Source organism: Thalassophryne amazonica, chromosome 20 (genome assembly GCF_902500255.1).
Source record: "Thalassophryne amazonica chromosome 20, fThaAma1.1, whole genome shotgun sequence".
Lineage (NCBI taxonomy): Eukaryota > Metazoa > Chordata > Actinopteri > Batrachoidiformes > Batrachoididae > Thalassophryne > Thalassophryne amazonica.
In genome coordinates this window covers 11,879,641-11,901,568 of record NC_047122.1, presented here as the reverse complement: position 1 = coordinate 11,901,568, position 21,928 = coordinate 11,879,641, and the positions used below count along the sequence as shown (strand labels likewise).

The 21,928-nt window shown below is 40.4% G+C and overlaps 1 protein-coding gene across 1 annotated transcript in view; it reads left to right on the top strand.

Annotated features, from left to right (window-relative positions):
* si:ch211-152p11.4 (regulator of G-protein signaling 18) overlaps nt 1-18,746 on the top strand; it is a 71,168-nt gene extending 52,422 nt beyond the window's left edge. The window contains exon 6 of the mRNA XM_034161300.1: nt 17,994-18,746. Within this exon, the coding sequence (XP_034017191.1) occupies nt 17,994-18,164 (171 nt within the window). The 3' untranslated portion in view covers nt 18,165-18,746. The remainder of the gene's footprint in view (nt 1-17,993) is intronic.
* The last annotated feature ends 3,182 nt before the right edge of the window (nt 18,747-21,928 follow it).

Here is a 21,928-nt window from a genome sequence, read left to right as displayed (position 1 = left end):
GAGCTGGTCAAAGAACTCATCATGACATATACAGCAGGTCCCTGTAGAGGTGGAATTGAGGGCAGCAGTGTGCCCAGCCACCACAACAGAGTAAAACTAAAACCCTAACCCTGCGCCACTCGACACAATTGCAACGTGCCGTCTGTCATATGGACATTAGCTGGCAGACAGAACACATGCGTGTTCCAGTGTGGACAGTGACATGTGAGCCCATTGATGTGAGCACTTTCACAACCACTACAGTTATGCGTCTGTCAGGGGACCTTGGTTGACATGTAATCACGTCATGGGTGGATGTCACTCAAATAAGTAGGGAGGGAGTTGACCATGGCCCACAGTTAGTGACTGCATTCTTGCGGCTTGTGCTCCTCCACATCGCAGCCGCTGCATCAGCGCAATGCAAAGCTGGGGAACACATACTGTCACATATACTCCAATCACCCATGTACAGTAGTGTTCAGAATAATAGCAGTGCTATGTGACTAAAAAGATTAATCCAGGTTTTGAGTATATTATTACATGGGAAACAAGGTACAAGTAGATTCATTAGATTCTCACAAATCCAACAAGACCAAGCATTCATGATATGCACACTATTAAGGCAATGAAATTGGGCTATTAATAAAAAAAAAAGTAGAAAAGGGGGTGTTCACAATAATAGTAGCATCTGCTGTTGACACTACAAACTCAAAACTGTTATGTTCAAACTGCTTTTTTAGCAATCCTGTAAATCACTAAACTAGTATTTAGTTGTATAATCACAGTTTTTCATGATTTCTTCACATCTGCGAGGCATTAACTTTGTTGCTTTAGAACCAAGATTTTGCTCGTTTACTAGTGTGCTTGGGGTCATTATCTTGTTGAAACACTCATTTCAAGGGCATGTCCTCTTCAGCATAAGGCAACATGACCTCTTCAAGTATTTTGACATATCCAAACTGATCCATGATACCTGGTATGCGATATATAGGCCCAACACCATAGTAGGAGAAACATGCCCATATCATGATGCTTGCACCACCATGCTTCACTGTCTTCACTGTGAACTGTGGCTTGAATTCAGAGTTTGGGGGTCGTCTCACAAACTGTCTGTGGCCCTTGGACCCAAAAAGAACAATTTTACTCTCATCAGTCCACAAAATATTCCTCCATTTCTCTTTAGACTAGTTGATGTGTTCTTTGGAAAATTGTAACCTCTTCTGCACGTCTTTTATTTAACAGAGGGACTTTGCGGGGGATTCTTGCAAATAAATTAGCTTCACACAGGCGTCTTCTGTCACAGCACTTACAGGTAACTCCAGGACTGTCTTTGATCATCCTGAGCTGAACAATGGGTGAGCCTTTGCCATTCTGGTTATTCTTCTATCCATTTTGATGGTTGTTTTCCATTTTCTTCCCACGCGTCTCTGTTTTTTTTTTTTGTCAATTTTAAAGCATTGGAGCTCATTGTAGCATGAACAGTCTAAAGTTTTGTGCACCTGGTATAGGTTTTCCCCTCTCCACCTGAACTTTTTTAATCAGAATACGCTTTGTTTCTTCTGGAACAATGTCTTGACGTCCCATTTTCCTCAGGCTTTCAAAGCAGTAAACGCATGTTCAAACAGGTGCTTGGGCTTCATCCTTAAATATGGGACTCCTGATTCAACCCATGTTTGTTCCCACAAACTGACGGAACTCACTGCCTGAATTGCCACCCTACTTATTACTGTGAAACACCCCTCTTTTCTACTTTTTTTTTACTAATAGCCCAAATGTCATATGCCTTAAGAGTGTGCATATCATGAATGCTTGGTCTTGTTGGATGTGTGAGAATCTACTGAATCTACTGATACCTTGTTTTCCATGTAACAATAAGAAATATACTCAAAACCTAGATTAATCTTTTTAGTCACATAGCACTACTATTATTCTGAACACTACTGTACAAGACACAGTGGTTGGTCTGCAATGATGACTACATGGGGAAAATAAAAACAAACAAAATCACCTTTGGATTGCCCCCAGCCACATCTCAGCAGACATGGCAATGACCATGCAGCCAGGCTAGGCAAGCTGAAATTATCCGTGTGATCTTTATGATCAGCCATCTAGTGAGGCTAATGTCACATCCACCACGTAAGTTATAGTCCACATGACACAGTGTTCTTCATCAATCAATCAATCAATCAACTTTTTTCTTATATAGCGCCAAATCACAACAAACAGTTGCCCCAAGGCGCTCCATATTGTAATGCAAGGCCATACAATAATTATGAAAAACCCCAACGGTCAAAACGACCCCCTATGAGCAAGCACTTGGCAACAGTGGGAAGGAAAAACTCCCTTTTACAGGAAGAAACCTCCAGCAGAACCAGGCTCAGGGAGGGGCAGTCTTCTGCTGAGACTGGTTGGGGCTGAGGGAAAAAACCAGGAAAAAGACATGCCGTGAAGGGGGGCAGAGATCGATCACTAATGATTAAATGCAGAGTGATGCATACGGAGCAAAAAGAGAAAGAAACAGTGCATCATGGGAACCCCCCCACAATCTACGTCTAAAGCAGCATAACCAAGGGATGGTCCAGGGTCACCCGATCCAGCCCTAACTATAAGCCTTAGCGAAAAGGAAAGTTTTAAGCCTAATCTTAAAAGTAGAGAGGGTATCTGTCTCCCTGATCTGAATTGGGAGCTGGTTCCACAGGAGAAGAGCCTGAAAGCTGAAGGCTCTGCCTCCCATTCTACTCTTACAAACCCTAGGAACTACAAGTAAGCCCGCAGTCTGAGAACGAAGCGCTCTAATGGGGTAATATGGTACTACGAGGTCCCCAAGATAAGATGGGACCTGATTATTCAAAACCTTATAAGTAAGAAGAAGAATTTTAAATTCTATTCTAGAATTAACAGGAAGCCAATGAAGCCAATCTTATTCATGTACTTTCCTTAAGTCCTTGCTTACTTCCATGGGCATAGTTCATGACCAAAAAGAAATAGAAGGATGATATAATTCTTGTATTCTATACTCTTTATGACAGGAATTAAATATTTTGACATACAAAAATTAATCTATTTGTTTCCCACGTCCCAGCTTCAAGTCATCAACCATCAATTAAACATTATTACCAATGACATGATTGGCTTACATTTCATTGTTTTTATAATGTTCTGTGGCCTCTCATTATTTTGTCCTTATGAAAATTTGTACAACATTTAATTGCTTCTGTTGCTGTGAGAGCACGATGTGGTATCACACCTCTCACTGTGGTCACACTGTATTTGTGTGCGTGCGCACGATCGTGCATGAAACCATCACCGCAGGATCGTATGATATCTGTACGAGGTCTGTTAGAAAAGTGTCCGACCTTTTTATTTTTTGCAAAAACCTGCTGGATTTGAATCACGTGTGCTTGCATGAGCCAACCTTGAACCTTCTTGCGCATGCGTGAACTTTTTCACGCCTGTCGATTTCGTCATTTCCTGGTAAGCAGCCTTTGTGTGGGACGTGTGCTGTGCGCTCTACGGATTTTCATTTCAAGGAAAAGACAGAACGACTGGAGCAGCGCCGCACCAAATTTTGCTAGAAACTGGGCGACAGCCAGGTGGAAACCATTCGGATTATTCAGACGGCTTTCGTGACGATGCTATGGGCTTCACACAGATTAAGAAGTGGTACAACTGGTTTAAAGACGTCCGCACAACAGTGGAGAGCGAGCCACGCTCCAGTCGGCTATCAACATGCTGAAATGACCGAATCATTTCCAAAGTGAACGCTGTGTTGATGAGGGACCATCGTGTGACTGTCCGAGAAATTGCGGAAGAGATGGGCATCAGCACTTTTTCGGCACATTCCACTGTGACAGAAGATTTGGCCATGAAAAGAGTGGCGGTGAAATTCATGCTGCTGCTGACGGTGCAGCAAAAGCGCCTCCATGTTGGAGTCTCACAGGACATGCTGTGACATGCCCACCTCTTCTACAAATTCTCGGATAGTCACATGACTGAAAAGCCACGGAAAGCCGTCTGAATCATCCAAATGGATTCCACCTGGCTTTCGCCCAGTTTCTGGCAAAATTTGATGCGGTGCTGCTCCAGTCGTTCTGTCTTTTTCCTTGAAATGAAAATCCGCCGAGCGCACTACACATGTCCACACACAAAGGCTGTTTACCAGAAAATGATGCAATCGACAAGCGTGAAAAAGTTCACGCATGCGCACGAAGGTTCAAGGTTTGCTCATGCAAGCACACGTGATTCAAATCCATCAGGTTTTTGCAAAAAATAAAAAGGTCCGATACTTTTATAACAGACTTCGTACATGGCTATCCGACCATCTGTCTTGTCTGACTGTGGCTGGAATCTTTCGGGTTTTGCCCATTCAGTCTCTTTCGGCCTGGTTTGCCCAACTTCATGTTATGTGTGAATAGGCCTCGAATGATGTTTGTTGCTGTCCACATTTTCCTGCTCTTTAAGAAATAACATCAATGATTTTCTCGTCAAATTTTAATTTAAAAAAACTGGGTGTGTGTTTAACCAACTTCCTTCATTGAAGGGGGTGGGCTAATACACGACCCTGGGCCCTCAGTCTCTGGTATCTCTCATGTACCTCTGTCACACTAGAGATATGGCATGTAACTCTGGTGTGACACAGGCAGCCATCTGCCTTTTTGTTAACTTGAGTCAAAGAGAATGTAATACCAAGAGATCACACTCCAATGCACTTTAGACAACAGGCACTGGCAGCACTGTGGAAGCCCCGCACACGTGTGGGGCTGCAGTTATCACTCAGCCGTGTGTGTGTGTGTGTGTGTATGCATGTATGCATAACGCTGCATGAGCCACGGGGTGTGCACACTTAGTGCCACTGGACAGCTACGCTGAAAGTTTGCTGGCAGTGTGCCATGCTGTGCCCTACATCAGACGCAGTGCCTTTCCAGGGAACTTTAATTTCTTTTTGCTCACTTCAGGAGCACAATGCAATTCTGCAATTTCACCACGATGGTTGGATTATCACATGGGATTAAATTTTTTTTTTTTTTTTTTTTTTTTTTGGTGAGAGGATTACATGCAGACCCACCTTGGATTTGCTGTCGCGACTCCGAGTACGAAACAAGGGAGCAGCCGAAGGGGTGAGAGGATTTTAACCCCAGGCTGCTGTCCTGGCTTCACGTCCATGTCCGTGCTGTAAAACACTCCTGGACCGCTGTTGGAGGTGAGATTCATGTTTATTAATGCTGTCACAGCCTGGCACTACAGTTCCATGTCATATCTCCTACAGAGTTAGAAGTTGATCATATATTACAGCATGAGTTCCATTTAGCTTCGAGCCTGAGGCATGCAATGATGCGTTACTGCGCACCACAGAGAGGCGCAGCTGCCCATGTTATATACAGTTATGATGGAGACAATAGTTAACATTATTTAAGTCGCCCATGGGAAGAAATTGACAAATATCTGTACTGTAAGGTCTATTGTGGACATAACCTGTTCAGATTTGCGGCGGCATGAGCGCAGTAGTGCACGGAGCTTTCAGTTTGATAGCCACAGTTCACATTCACTTTACATGATAATAATTCAGAATTCTTATCATGATGATGTGTGCCACATACATTTTAACAGTTCCTTTGCGCTCCGCGGGGGTGGACGTTATTATACGTGGCACGTGCAGGTCATACCAGCAGGCTTTGCTGTGCCAGATCCATCTGGAGGTTCCCTCGTATGTGCTTAAATCCTTTCGGATCCCATTTTGCCACCATCGGAATATGTAAATTGCGGTCAAATGGTCATCAGAGTACACAGGGATCGCCGTCGGATAGGTGTCCCATCTCAATGACGCCCAGAGGGTTTTGAACATGTGCATCACCGCTGGCTGATTTTGACCAACTGTGTCAACTTTTGCAGATGGCTGTCAGAACGTTTTGGGACTGAAATCCGACACTTTTCGGATGTGTGGAAGTTCATAATTCCAACACCATTTTGCATGATTACAGCTATGTGTGATGGGGCTATAAGATCCCTGGTTAGCCAACAGCCTTAAGATCTCTTCATGTCTGTTATCCGATTAGTTATATTAACTTAGGTATTGCTATTCAAAGATATTTTTACTTCAGATGTAACTTTAATTAAAGCAGTACTGGGATCTGTACATGTATGAATGGGACATAATTCACATTTTTTGGATATTTAAGGATAGCCCTGAAGCTCTGGAGAATATATAAATATTCTCAACCATATATTTATTTTTTAGGAAGATGGCTGTCGTCCACAGTCTTATTTAAAATGCCTTATCTAAAACTGTAATACCTTTTATTTCAAGATTGTTTTTAATAAGTGTAGTTAACAGATGAGTGGTTAAAATAAACAATTTTGGGGAGATTTGACAGCCTTGCTGAGTACCACGCAGCACCTTCAACCTTAGGGCCATTTCAGGGTTCAAGGAAACAGACCTATAAATATCAGTATAAAACATCTGGATATTACTTTTTTTATATACCAAAGCCTATAAATTGCAGCGCTTCTAATAAAAAAATGTTTGTGTCGAAAGCCTTATAAAAATCAAGAAACAACACCAAACCATCAGTCAATCAGGTCTTTATAATCACGCACATCTAATATCAACCTGGTGTGATTGTGTGTACTTGTACGTTTCATGAAGACTGATTGACACTTGTCTATTATTTGCTTAACCTCTCATTTAATTGGTTTGTATAAACACGTGCCAGTAATTTGTAATTGTTACACAATAAGGTTATTGGTCTCCAATTATCCAATAAAAGTATGTCTTTGTTAGATTTTGGGATTAGTGACACAAGACCCTGTTTCATTGTGGGGAAAAGATTATTGGTTGAAATGCATTCTATAAAGGCACTGTAGAGCAGATCTCTATTATCCTTACAAAAAATATTTATAGAACTCAACGGTTAGACCATCTAGTCCTGGTGACTTTCTGTCAGAAATCTGCAAAACTGCACTGTCTAGCTCTTCAATTTCTAGCTTTTCCTCCATATAGTTTTTGAAATCATCATCCATTATCTTATTTTGTTCTGTAATTTTATTTAAAAACTAAAGACATTTTCTGAAGAAAAATGGAATTTATACAAATTACTATAAAAAACTTTAATTTCCTCATTTACCTGATCTTAAATAATGGCATCATTAACAAGCAACCTATGTATTTTCTGTCGCTGTTTTTCCAGATTAAACAAATAGGGTGCATTTTTTGCCTTTCCATTGATCCAATGAGCTCTTGAACGAATCGATGCTCCCTTTGGCTTTTCCAAGTACATATAACTGAGATTGAACACTGCTTAATTTAACATTTTCCTCCATTGTTAAATCTGTTCTGGCACATAATTTGTTGATTTATTTGTAATGTTGTGCTGATTGTTTGTTTGTTTGTTTGTTTTGTATTTTAGAGGATGCTTTACTTATCTTAATTGCAACCTGTCTAATTTTAAATTTAAACCACTCCCACTTACTCAAGGCTGAAATTTCCAGTACAACAATTTCTTCAATGAGCTGTTTGACCCCCTTTGCAAAAATCTGTTTTCTCCAAAAGAACATTATTGAATTTCCAAATAAAATTATGAGTAGACATATTTTTCGATAATGAAAGTTGCAGCATAATGGCCTAATGATCAGTTAAAGGTGATGCTGAAATTTCACATTTGGACACATCATTATGTTATTTGAGATTAGATGATAATCAATTCTTGAGCATTGGCCATTATGTGATGCATTAAACCAAGTATATTGTATAGTGATAGGATTTATCATTCTCCGTCTGGCACCAAATTAAAATCTCTCCCAACTACTATTTTATCAGCTGTAAACAACACTTTCCATTCTTCTATCAGTTTGCTTAGATCCACACAAATGTTTTTATTCTGTACAGTTTGGTTATACTCATATATACACGCCAAAAGCAGCAGTCATGAGGCCTCCATCTTCTACATCGGTGTTAGCAGGGGAGCTAACCAGGAAAAGCACAGTCACTAACTTGTCTGTTACATCTCAATACCACATTAAGGTAAAGCCAAGAAATAAAGTTTTTAAAAAACATAGGTGTACAAACTTGTTCACTACTCTGAATCAGGCAAAAAAAAAAAAAAAAAAAAAATCTAAATCAATTTTATTTATATAGCGCCAAATCACAACAAACAGTTGCCCCAAGGAGCTTTATATTGTAAGGCAAAGCCATACAATAATTACAGAAAAACCCCAACGACCCCTGTGAGCAAGCACTTGGCGACAGTGGGAAGGAAAAACTCCCTTTTAACAGGAAGAAATCTCCAGCAGAACCAGGCTCAGGGAGGGGCAGTCTTCTGCTGGGACTGGTTGGGGCTGAGGGAGAGAACCAGGAAAACCAGGCAAGAACTGTATGGGACCCTAACTGTAAACCAAAGGGACTGTTTTGTGGTCATTTGAACATTCGTAGTCTGTGTAACAAACGTGAACAAATGGAGCATCTTCTGACTGATTCTAATATAGACATCCTAGGTATCTCTGAGACATGGTTGAAATCATCATCACCTGAAGCCTTGGTAACAATGCCTAAATATCAAGTGTTTAGGAAGGATAGAGAAAGGGGAAAAGGTGGGGGGGTATTACTCTATGTAAAAGCAGGCTTAACATGTAAACAGTTGGAATTGCCAACAGCTTTTGAATTTGATGGTGTTGGTGTCAAAATCAAGTTGTCCAGTGAAATGTCTTTTGTTTGTATTTGTGTGTATCACCCCCCCAAATGCCAAGGCTGTGTTCTACGATGAGCTAAAGACAATGTTAAACTCACTTAACCCAAACAAAGAATTAATTATCCTTGGTGATTTTAACATCACCAAGGGGCAGCACGGTGGCTTAGTGGTTAGCACTGTTGCCTCACAGTGAGAAGGTCGTGGGTTCAATTCCCGTGGCCTTTCTGTGTGGAGTTTGCATGTTCTCCCCGTGTTTGCGTGGGTTTCCTCCGGGTGCTCTGGTTTCCTCCCACATCCAAAGACATGCGGGTTAGGTGGATTGGACTCTTTAAAATTGTCCGTAGGTATGTGTGTGTGTGTGTCTGTGTTTGTTTATTTGTGGCCCTGCGACAGACTGGCGTCCTGTCCTGGGTGTACCCCGCCTCACGCTCTATGACTGCTGGGATAGGCTCCAGCCCCCTGCGACCCTTAATTGGACTAAGTGGTAGAGATGAATGAATGAATGATTTTAACATCAACTAGGATGACAAACAAGAAAGGAAAAAACATAAACAGACAATAGAAAATTTTAGCCTCGAACAGTTGATAGACAAACCAACCAGACTGACTCCTAAATCACAAACAAGAATAGACCTTTTGTTTACAAATAAGCCTGATAGAATTGCAAAGACATATAACTTTCTTTCTGGCATTTCAGATCACAATTGCATATTTTTGTCTAGGAAGCTCACCAACTCAAGATTACTTAAAACCTCCTCTCCCACCTATGTTAATACGTATGATACCAAAAAACCAATTGCAAAATTTTAGTGAAGCAATAAACAGAAATAATTGGGAGGAAACTCTCACATCATGTACCATAGAAACAAGTAGTGAATTTTTTTTAACAAGAAAATCAAAGATGTAATATCTGCTTTTACTAGGAAGTTTAACTTCAGGGCCAAGAAAGGTCAAAAACAACTCCCATGGTTAGATCAAACCTGTAAAGATCTGATGAGATCTAGAGACATGTACCGCTCTATTTGAAAATTCGATTGCTTACAGATTAAAATTCACTCATTTGCGGAACAAAGTTACTCAAACCTTAAGGAAAGCCGAAGCCAATTTTTTTTTAGCTCAGTTATTGAGGATCCAAACGGAAATGGGAAGAAAGTTTGGCAGACACTAAATAAATTACTTGGTAAAAATAGCAAATATGACAATAACAGTCTTGAGTTACATATTGATAATGCTCTGGAGAAAGATCCTAAAAAATAGCGAATACTTTGAATGACTACTTCTTAAATAGTGTGCTTAATATAACAAATCAGTTTCCCCCCACCTCTATTGCACCTTGTGTTCTAAACTGTGGCCAACCCATTTTTCAACTGGACAAAATAACTGAAGACGAAGTACTAAAATTATTAAAGGATTTAAATGTTCCAAAGCTAAAGATGTATATGGTATGGATACCAACTTTATAAAAACACACGCTAATGCCTTAGTACAAGCTATCACTCATTTGGTTAATTTGTCAGTTCATCATAAAACAGTCCCAACAGCCTGGAAAGTTGCTTCAGTGACTCCCATTTTTAAATCGGGCTGTAAAACCCAAGTAGCCAATACTATTATTAATAATTATTAACTATCGCATACTGTATTTTTTTTCTCAACATGTGTTTTTTGCATAAGTTTGAAAACACAACAGATCATAAGTTTAGGATAAATCACTTATCATGAATTTAATTTTCGAAGTGGCACTAATGACAACACTCATACTGAACATAATTTCGCTTGCATAGACTTATTTTGGAAATCAAGCAATAATTGCAGATGGGTTTTCTGAGGTCCCAGATAGCTTTTCTGATTTCCTTTTCTAACTTTCAGAATTTAGTAAATTAGCATATGGTCCATTGATACTTATGTGTAGACACTAGTCCCTAGAGGCAACTATTTTTGGTTTCAAATCTGGGCAAATGCAGTCCCAGAAAATTCAGAATGTGACAAACAAGAAACAGATGTTGTGAACAAGTCAATGCTGCTAAAAATACAAACTTGCAGAAACAAAGATACTATTCTGACATGGTTTGGCACATAAGACATAGCATTTTCAAGTACACACATATATGTCAGAAGGTGGAGGGGGACATATCATATTCTGTCCCCCCTGGTTGAAAAGGTGGGGGGGACATGTCCCCCCTACCCCCCACCAAATTGGGCCCTTGCCCAGCAAAGCTCTTAACCCTTCTTCCGGCGTCGTGGACCAGCAGCCACAGTTTGTTGCGAGTCTCCTGGTCTTCACTTAAGAAATCTTCATGGAAACGAATGTGTATCTCGCATCTCTTGACCTTTTCCAGACTTCATCCTGAACCATTCTCATCCCAAACTGAATTACGATTGTCCGAGGAGTACCGTCCACGGCAGCAGGATTATTCTTTATTGCTAGGTGATGAAAAACATCCATGGACCTGTCGCAACCACTCCTCTCTCTCTCTTGTATCGCTGTTGTTATAACAACTCCTCTCTCTCTCTTGTATCTTCTCCAGTCCAGTCAACCTCAAGTTCCATTTTCGTTTGTAGCGGGCTTATTCTGCACGTGCATTTTTCAGATGATTGTTCTCAATCTGGAGGTCACTTACTTTTTTTTTTTTTTTGAAGTACAACGATCTCCTCTTTGTTTTCTCTTGTTGCCGCTATATTTGGCTTCAGTGCGCCTGTCAAAACTTTTCAAAAGTTCCGTCTGTTTCATCCATCTTTCGGTTTAAAGGGGGAGGTGATGGTCTAGTGGTTAGGTGTTGGGCTTGAGTCCAAAGATCATGGGTTCAAATCCCCCCTGACTGGAAATCACTAAGGCCCTTGGGCAAAGCCTTTAATCCCCTATTGCTCCCAGTGTGTAGTGAGCGCCTTGTATGGCAGCACCCTGACATCGGGGTGAATGTGAGGCATAATTGTAAAGCGCTTTGAGCGTCTGATGCAGATGGAAAAGCGCTATAAATGCAGTCCATTTACCATTTAAAGTTTGCACTGCATGAAGAATTGAAGCACTGGTGCGTTCTTCCTCCTGCTCTTTATGTGGTCTCATCTTCTTGGGGTTTTGGCTTTTTATTGGTGTGTGGGTCAAATGTATTCTCTGTTCCTTGGGAGTCGCTTCATCCACTTCAAATTCCTCGATGTCGCCATCATCACATGCTTCACAGAGAGCCTTCATGTTGTAGTCACAGTCAGTCATGCTGCTAACAGCTCGTCTCAAATGTAACAAGGCTTGACTTTTTTTTCCCAATCAAAGTACTTAAGTACTACATGTTCCGGCTTCGAAATTTGTCGGGTTATTGCAAATAAAGTTCACTATTCATGGACTAAACACAAACTTTTACCAGAGCCCATACTGTGCTGCCTCTCACTCTGCCATCTTAGATTGCGCCCCCCCCCCCCCCCAATCTGTTGCTCTGGACCGATCTATTGAGTGTCGTCTATTGGTACTATATTCTCTTTGAGTATAGCTTGTGACTCTGGTGTGACACGGCAACCATCAACCTTTTTCCCGACCCGCAACACCTAGGAGTATAATAGCATGTTTTAAAAAGAAGTTCAGTGCACAATAATACAAGCGCAATCAGAGATTTCTGACGTCCGCCAATCCAGATCACCTCCAAAATTCAGTGGAGTCTTTCATGCCCTAATATCTATCTGTGGTGCAAATTTGGTGAGAATCCATGAAGTAGTTTTGAAGTAATCCTTCAAAACTTTTATAAAGGGAATCTTGATCCAGAATCCAGATCTGGATCTAGAGCACCTCCAAAATTTAATGGGTTCTTTCATGACCTAAGTATCTGTGGTGAAAAATTCATCAAAATTCGTGCTGTTGTTTTGACATAATCCTGGTAACAGACAGACAAATAAATAATGCCGATGATTTTATTACATCATTGTCGGATGTAATAAAACTCGTAATGGACTCATTGAATTCAGAGATCGAATAGAAGATAATGGCTTTATATTCTTCTTGTACTTTGATAAAGCCTTTGACTCAGTTGAACATTCAGTTATTTTAGCAACACTGGAACATTTTGGATTTGGTATTAAATCTGGAAAACCAGGGCCGTATCCACAAAGCAACTCTTAGCCCTCTCAAAGAGCTCCTACTTAGCCTAAAATTTCCTGGCAAGAATCTTAGCCTAAGAGTGAGGTCTGAGAGCAACTCTGTGCAAGGAGGAACAGAAACTCCTATTTTGTGAGGAGGCGGGGTTGACCGTTGCTAGGTATGATGCATTCCTCTAAGAGCTGTGATTGGTTGTCAAGGAAAGGAGGGGGGAAATAAAATAACAAAAGCACTCCACCCTCCTAGTCATGAATGGAGAATGAAATCAACTGATCATATAACCTGAACTGCATTAAGACGTGTAATCGTGAGGATAACTTAATGTTAAGATGATGAAACCCAGCAAAATTAAATGAATTGTTACACAATTTGAAAAAGTTTGAACGTACGTCATTCACATACCATGTATCTATATATTAAAAGTGTACGTGTGTGAGTTTATTTAGTACATTCATTGGGCCTCATGTATCAATGTTACGCACTTGTGGCGTAAATTTATGGCATAAACTTGAAATACACCAAAGTCACCGTGACATATATCAAGCAGTGCGCACCTACCCATTTCTGGCGTACGCCTGACGTGATCTTGATAAATGCGGCGGGTGGAAACGATCGTAATTATAATAAACACACCCATAAATATTCAGACTCCACTTCAGACACTCCTCATTTTAACATGGAAGCTGGGAAGACGGCAGTGAAAAGAACTCCACCAATCACGATGCGTGCCAATAGAGCGTCAAAAGCGGCCGTCGTATCAATTGTTTTGTAGTATATAATCAATAAAGTGTTACAGTGGTCCCTCATTAATCGCTGCAGTTACGTTCTAAAAAATAGCCCGTAATACGCGAAACCGCGACGTAGTCAGCGTTATTTTTTACAATTATTATAGATGTTTCAAAGCTGTAAAACCCCTCACTACACAGTTTATACACTTTCTCAATCAGGCATGAACATTTTCTCACTTTTCTCTCGTGTGTAAACACTCTCAAAGTTCAAACCTTAGTAGGAAAATAAGACCCAAACTGTTTCAGGCCCAAATATTTGTTTGAGAAATAAAAATAAAACGTTTTCCTATAAATAATTATGATGGCATTTAGAACTAGCGAATTAATTTTAACGATCAACGAACGAGGTCGGACACATAAATTATTAATAGTGACTGACCAGTATTTCACAGATCGCTCCTCTGCGTCCTGGCGCTGCGCCTTTTTCCACTCACACCTGGCTGCAGGTGTCTGTTTCCGAGTGACAAACACAGTTATGAGTAGTTGTTGGCGCTCTTTTCTCTTCTGGGTAACAAGATTCTTATAAACAGATACGCAGAACACTGTAAAAAAAAAAAGGCATGCAAAATTGGACTAAAAACTCCGCGAGACTCTGAGGCCACGACAGGTGAACGCCGTTATAGTGAGGGACCACTGTATTCTCTTTTCACATGTCAATAATTCTTGACATGTGGATATTTGCTCGCTTAATTAATAAGACACGCCTAATCTGTCAGATTTCTTTATTTTTTTAATGTATTTCTGTATTTATTTTATTATTACAACCGAATGGAGACGAGAAAACCTGGTTGCAGCACGGGCGAATTAAGGGAATGACGAAACTACAGTTGTTATTATCAATTTCATTGTCTAAAACGATCACACCACATGAAGTTAAGCTCAGCGCTGCTCTGGCTCCAGGCTCGAAGTCTGGAGAAAAGGCGAGCAGCGCTGTCTTTGCAGTCAGCGCTGTGACCACAGATCGTGCTCCATAACAATCCCGCAAAAGCGGGATTTGTATTGATTATTATGTAGTATAATCAGGAAAGTGTTATTTATGTACAGTGATGCCGGTAACGCGTTACTTAGTAACGCGTTACTCTAATCTGACCACTTTTTTTAGTAACGAGTAATCTAACGCGTTAATCTTTACAAATCAGTAATCAGATTAAAGTTACTTCTCCATGTCACTGTGCGTTACTATTATTTTTCATTGTGGGTCGATAGCAGCATTAAACTTGGTCCGTGGGCAGAGGTCGGAGTTCGACGAACTGCCCACTTTCAGTGAGCTGTGAGCTTTTCATCCGCGTTTTTTTGCAGCTGCTCGACTCGTCCTCACCTCTTAAAGCGCGGTGATCAGCACACCTGCACTGAGCTTTACAAAGACATTTTTATACTTTTTTCCCTCCTTTATTTAGAATTCTGAGCTGAGCTGCTCTGTATCGTCTCGTTAAAAACAGCTGATCCTCCGCGATGCGTCAACAACTAACACTATTTTCCACTCAAATGCACCTAAACTCTCTTTCTGAGGACCACATGATGTGAAAACGCAATAAAACTTTCTTACCTGTGAATCTGGTCCTGTTTTCTGTATAAATAAATGTTATCCATTCTTTGTGCTCAAACGCCAAAGCAGGGGCGAATGCAATGGGGGGCGTGGGGAGGGATGTGCCCCCCCCCACAACACCCCTAGATTAAAGGTCCGTTTTGAAGCCGTTTTTTACTACAACTACTAATATTGCTTAAAATAATAATTTCGACAAGTAAAATGTTTAGAGAATTTAAATGTTAGAAAAATGTTGGAATTTAATAGTTACATTTATAAACAATGTAGGTTTGAAATTGCAAGTTTTACTGTTACAGTGCTGTCAACAGTTAAATATGAGGTCAAGAAAGAGGTCTTTATTTTACTTTAAGTATTTGTTTTCATTGAAGTCAAGAAAGGGTGACTATAAAGTGAGTTTTGGCAAAACAGGTATCATTGTCATGTTGAGGTGGGTTGTTGTCGGCAGCTGGGGAAAGTAACTAAAAAAGTAACTAGTAATCTAACTTAGTTACTTTTACAATTGAGTAATCAGTAAAGTAACTAAGTTACTTTTTGAAGGAGTAATCAGTAATCAGTAATTGGATTACTTTTTCAAAGTAACTGTGGCAACACTGTTTATGTAACATATGCATTGATTTGTATAATGGCACTGTTTATCATGTTGATCATCTTCATTTTTATTGGATTCCAGCGCTGGTTCATTTTGGTGTATAATTTACGCCACCTCTCGACCTGGTGTATATTTTCAGCGCACCGTACGCCTACGACCACATTGATAAATGCCAAGTAGCGCAGCCGTTTTGGCGTACACCCCATATACACTCAAATATCGCCGTATGCACGTTGATACATGAGGCCCATTGTGAGCACATAATATAATTGTAAATAAGTTAAAAATACATGCATGACACAAGAAGGTAGCATGTTATTGGCTCACTGTCATCCTACATTCGGAGAATATCTCTGCTTCCTCTCCGTCTTTTCTGCCATCTTCTCTGCTTTAGACACTCTTAAGGGTCTTTCACACCGGACTTGTCGGAAGCGTCAGAGGCGTCACGAATCGATCTAAAAAACATTATTTTCAATGAGACGCATTGCTTTTTAGGCGTCAGAAGCATTGCGTCAGAAGCCGAGCTAATGCGAAGCTTCTGACGGAGCGCGCATTGCCGCTTGTCGACAGGCTGACGTGGTCAAAGTTTAACCCAATCCAACTTTTGCCGCTCTGAGCTGTGACGTAGCTTCACGCTGTCCAATAGGAACGATGCGTCGGGCCAAAACACAGAAGACTAGTGGCAGAAACCACTGATCTCAACAAAACAGAAATGTATCACAGGACTGCTCATTTATGGAGCAGTTTTCTGAAGAAAAATCCTTGCAAATATTTTTTTTTAACATTTATGATTCATGTTAAAAAAAAGTTTAGAACACTTAAATAGCTAAATAAATAAAGGTTCTTTCGAAACCTTTCTTCATCTGTAAATTAAATTAGATTATTCATATCTCCTTTCAACCAGAAAAACAGACACTGTAAATAAATACAAATGTTTATTATAAATGCAACAGGAGATAATTTAACAATGACTGCAGTGTGATTGTAAAGTAGGATTTCTGTGACATAAACCTCATGAATTTTTTTTTAATTTAGTCATTTCAACTTGTAATTACAGCAAAATTTGTGATTGCCTAAAATATGAATTTGACTAGTGATTGTGAATGTTTAAAAATTGTGCACAATAAGTGGAGAGCTTCTACTTGTGCAAATGTCTTTTGACTTTGATTTCGTGGACATATTTAATGATCCATTCATTTAGTTAAAATATAAATGAAACAGCTTTTAAAAAATAATAAAAGAGTTGCTGTTTAAAGAGCCTTTTATTTAGAAGCAGGTGATGTTATGCTGAAGTCTCAGGACCAGATGAAGGTCTTGTCTGCAGCTTTGACCTCTGGTGTTGTTGAAGACACTTTTCTCCTATTTTGAAGAGCAGAGATGTTTTCTTCCAACTGGACTTCATGGTGTTCAGCTCAATAATCTTTGATTCCAAATCAATAAAAATGATTAAAAATAACTGGTGTGGGTATAGATATAACTCTATGGGTGTGACGGGCAGCCATCAGCCTTTTTGTCATCCTCTGACACCTAGAGGAAGGGAGTATAATAGCACGTAACTCTGGTGTAACAGCCTTTTTGTCAGCGTGTTACTCCTACGGTAAGGGAGTATAATGGCATGTAACTCACAGAAATTCCTTGGGTCCTGGATGGCAACCACCCAGGCAGGCAACTGATCCATTCCCACATCTCTAAAATAGCCATCTATCTGCTGCAGTCAGGTGAAACGTGGATGTCCCCTTGGCCTTCTGAGGGTCCTCAACACTCAGGCACCTGTGTGCTGGATCACACACAGACAAACGGGTTGATACAAAGTCATTCCAGTGGTACACAAGGATCCTTCAGAGACACGTAGTACCAAAGACCATCTGGTCGTCACTGTGAGTCACTGATTCGTGTCCAAGTCTGTCAACCATACAGCAAGACAGGCAGCACCAGGACTCTATGTTGTAAAAACATTTTTATTTACACTTATTACAATTTTCATTGACAAATGTAGCTCTGCTAAGCTCAGTTGCTGTTTGAGTCAGAGCATACTTGTGAAAACATATTAACATTGTTTTTACTTTTTTCCCAGTGAAAATATTTGTTGTCCTCATATCTGATCACATACTAAATTTAAAGAAAGCGACATCATACAAATACTTCTTTCTCAAAGTCCACACTTTGTTTTATGGCACATGCAGAACGCTGTGAGCAAAGTTTCTTCGAGTGATTGTTCCATGTTCAGCTTTGACTCACATCCACTCAGACAGAAACCGAGTCCTGGTGGTGGAGGATTATGGACTCTCACAGCCTGAACCACTTACTGAACCATCACCTTGTTCTGTTGCAGGTGAACTTGGACAGTAAAACCAGAGATCTGACCATCCAGCTGCTCCAGTCCCCATCTCCTACGTCTCTGTCCTACGCACAGAAACAAATCTACGCACTGTTGGACACAGACTGCTATCCCCGCTTCCTCCAGTCCAACATCTACCTGTCTTTACTCCAAGAGGCAGACTAGGAGGCAGGCAGCAGAGCAGAGAGAGCCGTGTAAGACCCGACCGGGACAGGAGGCGCGTCATGGTCTGTGAACCGGTTTACATAGCGGGTGAATCATTCAACATCCTCCTTGTACACTGAAAAAAGGAAACGTGACTTAAATATGGACATCTGTTGCACAGCATGTGCCCGAATAACAACCAACTAAAAAAACCTGTTACATGCACACATTGTGGTCATGTGTAATTAAAGTCCATGTTTAAATCATGTGACTCCAACAGACTTTTGTTTGTGCACTTAAGGCTCCTGTTGTCCAACTCCTCCTCAGAGGCAGACAAGAAAAACTGGACGAGCAGGATCAGGATCAGTGCTGTAAAGGTCAAAGTGATATAAATGAATTAAAGGCGGTGAGTCACGAGTTAAAACACAAAAGGTCTCACTTGACTTTTGGTTTGATAAGGATTGAATAGAAAGTTTGTTTAATGTTGGTCATGTAAAAGAACAAAATGTGGTGTAGCTTTTAAAATAAAGTTAAATAGCTAAACAGTACATTTGTCATTTTGGAGGATTTGAAGACAAATAAAATGTTTGTTTTTTTTTGGTCTTCCTGGAGTGTGTTTCTTCTGTAAAGTCCATGGGTCAGATGTTCAGTATCACCTAATGCGACTAAATAACACAATCGACACCGATTCACAGGAGCAAATTCTAAACATGCTCTAATCATGTAGAAAAAAGATGATCTATGACTGAAAGTTCAGGAGTTATGGAGTAAAAACAGCAACAACAGTGGCAAAGGATTAAAGCTGCTCCAGTTTTGGTCATAATAATTATCATATATCTATAAATGATACGCCAGTATGATTGGACAAAACACTAAAGAATAAATAGCAATACACCCTTTTCGCGGATGGATAATATTTTTCATACCACCCAAGTAATCAGCCAATCTGGACAGTGGAGCGGCGCTACAACGAAGAGGCGCGGTCAGAGGAACTATGAAATACTGGTGAGTGTCAGGCCGGGCGGGAGCCCGTCATCAGGAGCAGCTGGACCCGCAATGCAAATTCCCAGACAAGGCTTTGGTGTGGGAGAAATCATGGTCTTTATTTCAGGCTTGGTTTCGGTACACATGTAATCAGTCAGCATGGCAGAGGTACAAACAGGATCAGGCTCAGACGCAGTCAGAAACGAGCAGGGTTCAGAGGCACGAGCAAACTCAGACATCCGGGATGAAGCAAAAGGCATGATCGAGGTAAACAGAGCAAGGATCAGAACACGGCAAGACAAAAACAGGACTATGAAGGGTGCTGGAAAGTGTACTAAGACAACAATCTGGCAGAGAAGTGAAGGACTGTGGGGTTTAAATACATGTGGACTAATTAGGATGTGAGATGAGGAACTGGTGGTGTTAATGAGGTGCACATGAGAAACAATCTAGAAGGGGATGGGGCTAGTGAACAAAGATAATGCACAGACAAAATTGTGAGGAGGGGAGTACACAAACTGAAGTGATGTAAAATAAGAACAACCCCAGGTTTCTTTTCAGCACTGTAGCCAGGCTGACAAAGAGTCAGAGCTCTATTGAGCTGAGTATTCCATTAACTTTAACTAGTAATGACTTCATGACTTTCTTTGCTAACAAAATTTTGACTATTAGAGAAAAATTACTCATAACCATCCCAAAGACGTATTGTTATCTTTGGCTGCTCTCAGTGATGCCGGTATTTGGTTAGACTCTTTCTCTCCGATTGTTCTGTCTGAGTTATTTTCATTAGTTACTTCATCCAAACCATCAACATGTTTATTAGACCCCATTCCTACCAGGCTGCTCAAGGAAGCCCTACCATTATTTAATGCTTCAATCTATATATGATCAATCTATCTTTGTTAGTTGGCTATGTACCACAGGCTTTTAAGGTGGCAGTAATTAAACCATTACTTAAAAAGCCATCACTTGACCCAGCTATCTTAGCTAATTATAGGCCAATCTCCAACCTTCCGTTTCTCTCAAAGATTCTTGAGAGGGTAGTTGTAAAACAGCTAACTGATCATCTGCAGAGGAATGGTCTATTTGAAGAGTTTCAGTCAGGTTTTAGAATTCATCATAGTACAGAAACAGCATTAGTGAAGGTTACAAACGATCTTCTTATGGCTTCGGACAGTGGACTCATCTCTGTGCTTGTTCTGTTGGACCTCAGTGCTGCTTTTGATACTGTTGACCATAAAATTTTATTACAGAGATTAGAGCATGTCATAGGTATTAAAGGCACTGCGCTGCGGTGGTTTGAATCATATTTGTCTAATAGATTACAGTTTGTTCATGTAAATGGGGAATCTTCTTCACAGACTAAAGTTAATTATGGAGTTGCACAAGGTTCTGTGCTAGGACCAATTTTATTCACTTTATACATGCTTCCCTTAGGCAGTATTATTAGACGGTATTGCTTAAGTTTTCATTGTTACGCAGATGATACCCAGCTTTATCTATCCATGAAGCCAGAGGACAGACACCAATTAGCTAAACTGCAGGATTGTCTTACAGACATAAAGACATGGATGACCTCTAATTTCCTGCTTTTAAACTCAGATAAAACTGAAGTTATTGTACTTGGCCCCACAAATCTTAGAAAAATGGTGTCTAACCAGATCCTTACTCTGGATGGCATTACCCTGACCTCTAGTAATACTGTGAGAAATCTTGGAGTCATTTTTGATCAGGATATGTCATTCAAGGCGCATATTAAACAAATATGTAGGACTGCCTTTTTGCATTTACGCAATATCTCTAAAATCGGAAAGGTCTTGTCTCAGAGTGATGCTGAAAAACTAATTCATGCATTTATTTCCTCTAGGCTGGACTATTGTAATTCATTATTATCAGGTTGTCCTAAAAGTTCCCTGAAAAGCCTTCACTTAATTCAAAATGCTGCAGCTAGAGTACTGACGGGGACTAGAAGGAGAGAGCATATCTATCCCATATTGGCCTCTCTTCATTGGCTTCCTGTTAATTCTAGAATAGAATTTAAAATTCTTCTTCTTACTTATAAGGTTTTGAATAATCAGGTCCCATCTTATCTTAGGGACCTCGTAGTACCATATCACCCCAATAGAGCGCTTCGCTCTCAGACTGCAGGCTTACTTGTAGTTCCTAGGGTTTGTAAGAGTAGAATGGGAGGCAGAGCCTTCAGCTTTCAGGCTCCTCTCCTCTGGAACCAGCTCCCAATTCGGATCAGGGAGACAGACACCCTCTCTACTTTTAAGATTAGGCTTAAAACTTACCTTTTTGCTAAAGCTTAGAGTTAGGGCTGGATCAGGTGACCCTGAACCATCTCTTAGTTATCCTGCTATAGACTTAGACTGCTGGGGGGTTCCCATGATGCACTGAGTGTTTCTTTGTCTTTTTGCTCTGTATGCACCACTCTGCATTTAATCATTAGTGATTGATCTCTGCTCCCCTTCACAGCATGTCTTTTTCCTGGTTCTCTCCCTCAGCCCCAACCAGTGCCAGCAGAAGACTGTCCCTCCCTGAGCCTGGTTCTGGGGTTTCTTCCTGTTAAAAGGGAGTTTTTCCTTCCCACTGTAGCCAAGTGCTTGCTCACAGGGGGTCGTTTTGACCGTTGGGGTTTTACGTAATTATTGTATGGCCTTGCCTTACAATATAAAGCGCCTTGGGGCAACTGTTTGTTGTGATTTGGCGCTATATAAATAAAATTGATTGATTGATTGACATTTATCATTTATACAGTAATGTTCAGAATAATAGTAGTGCTATGTGACTAAAGATTA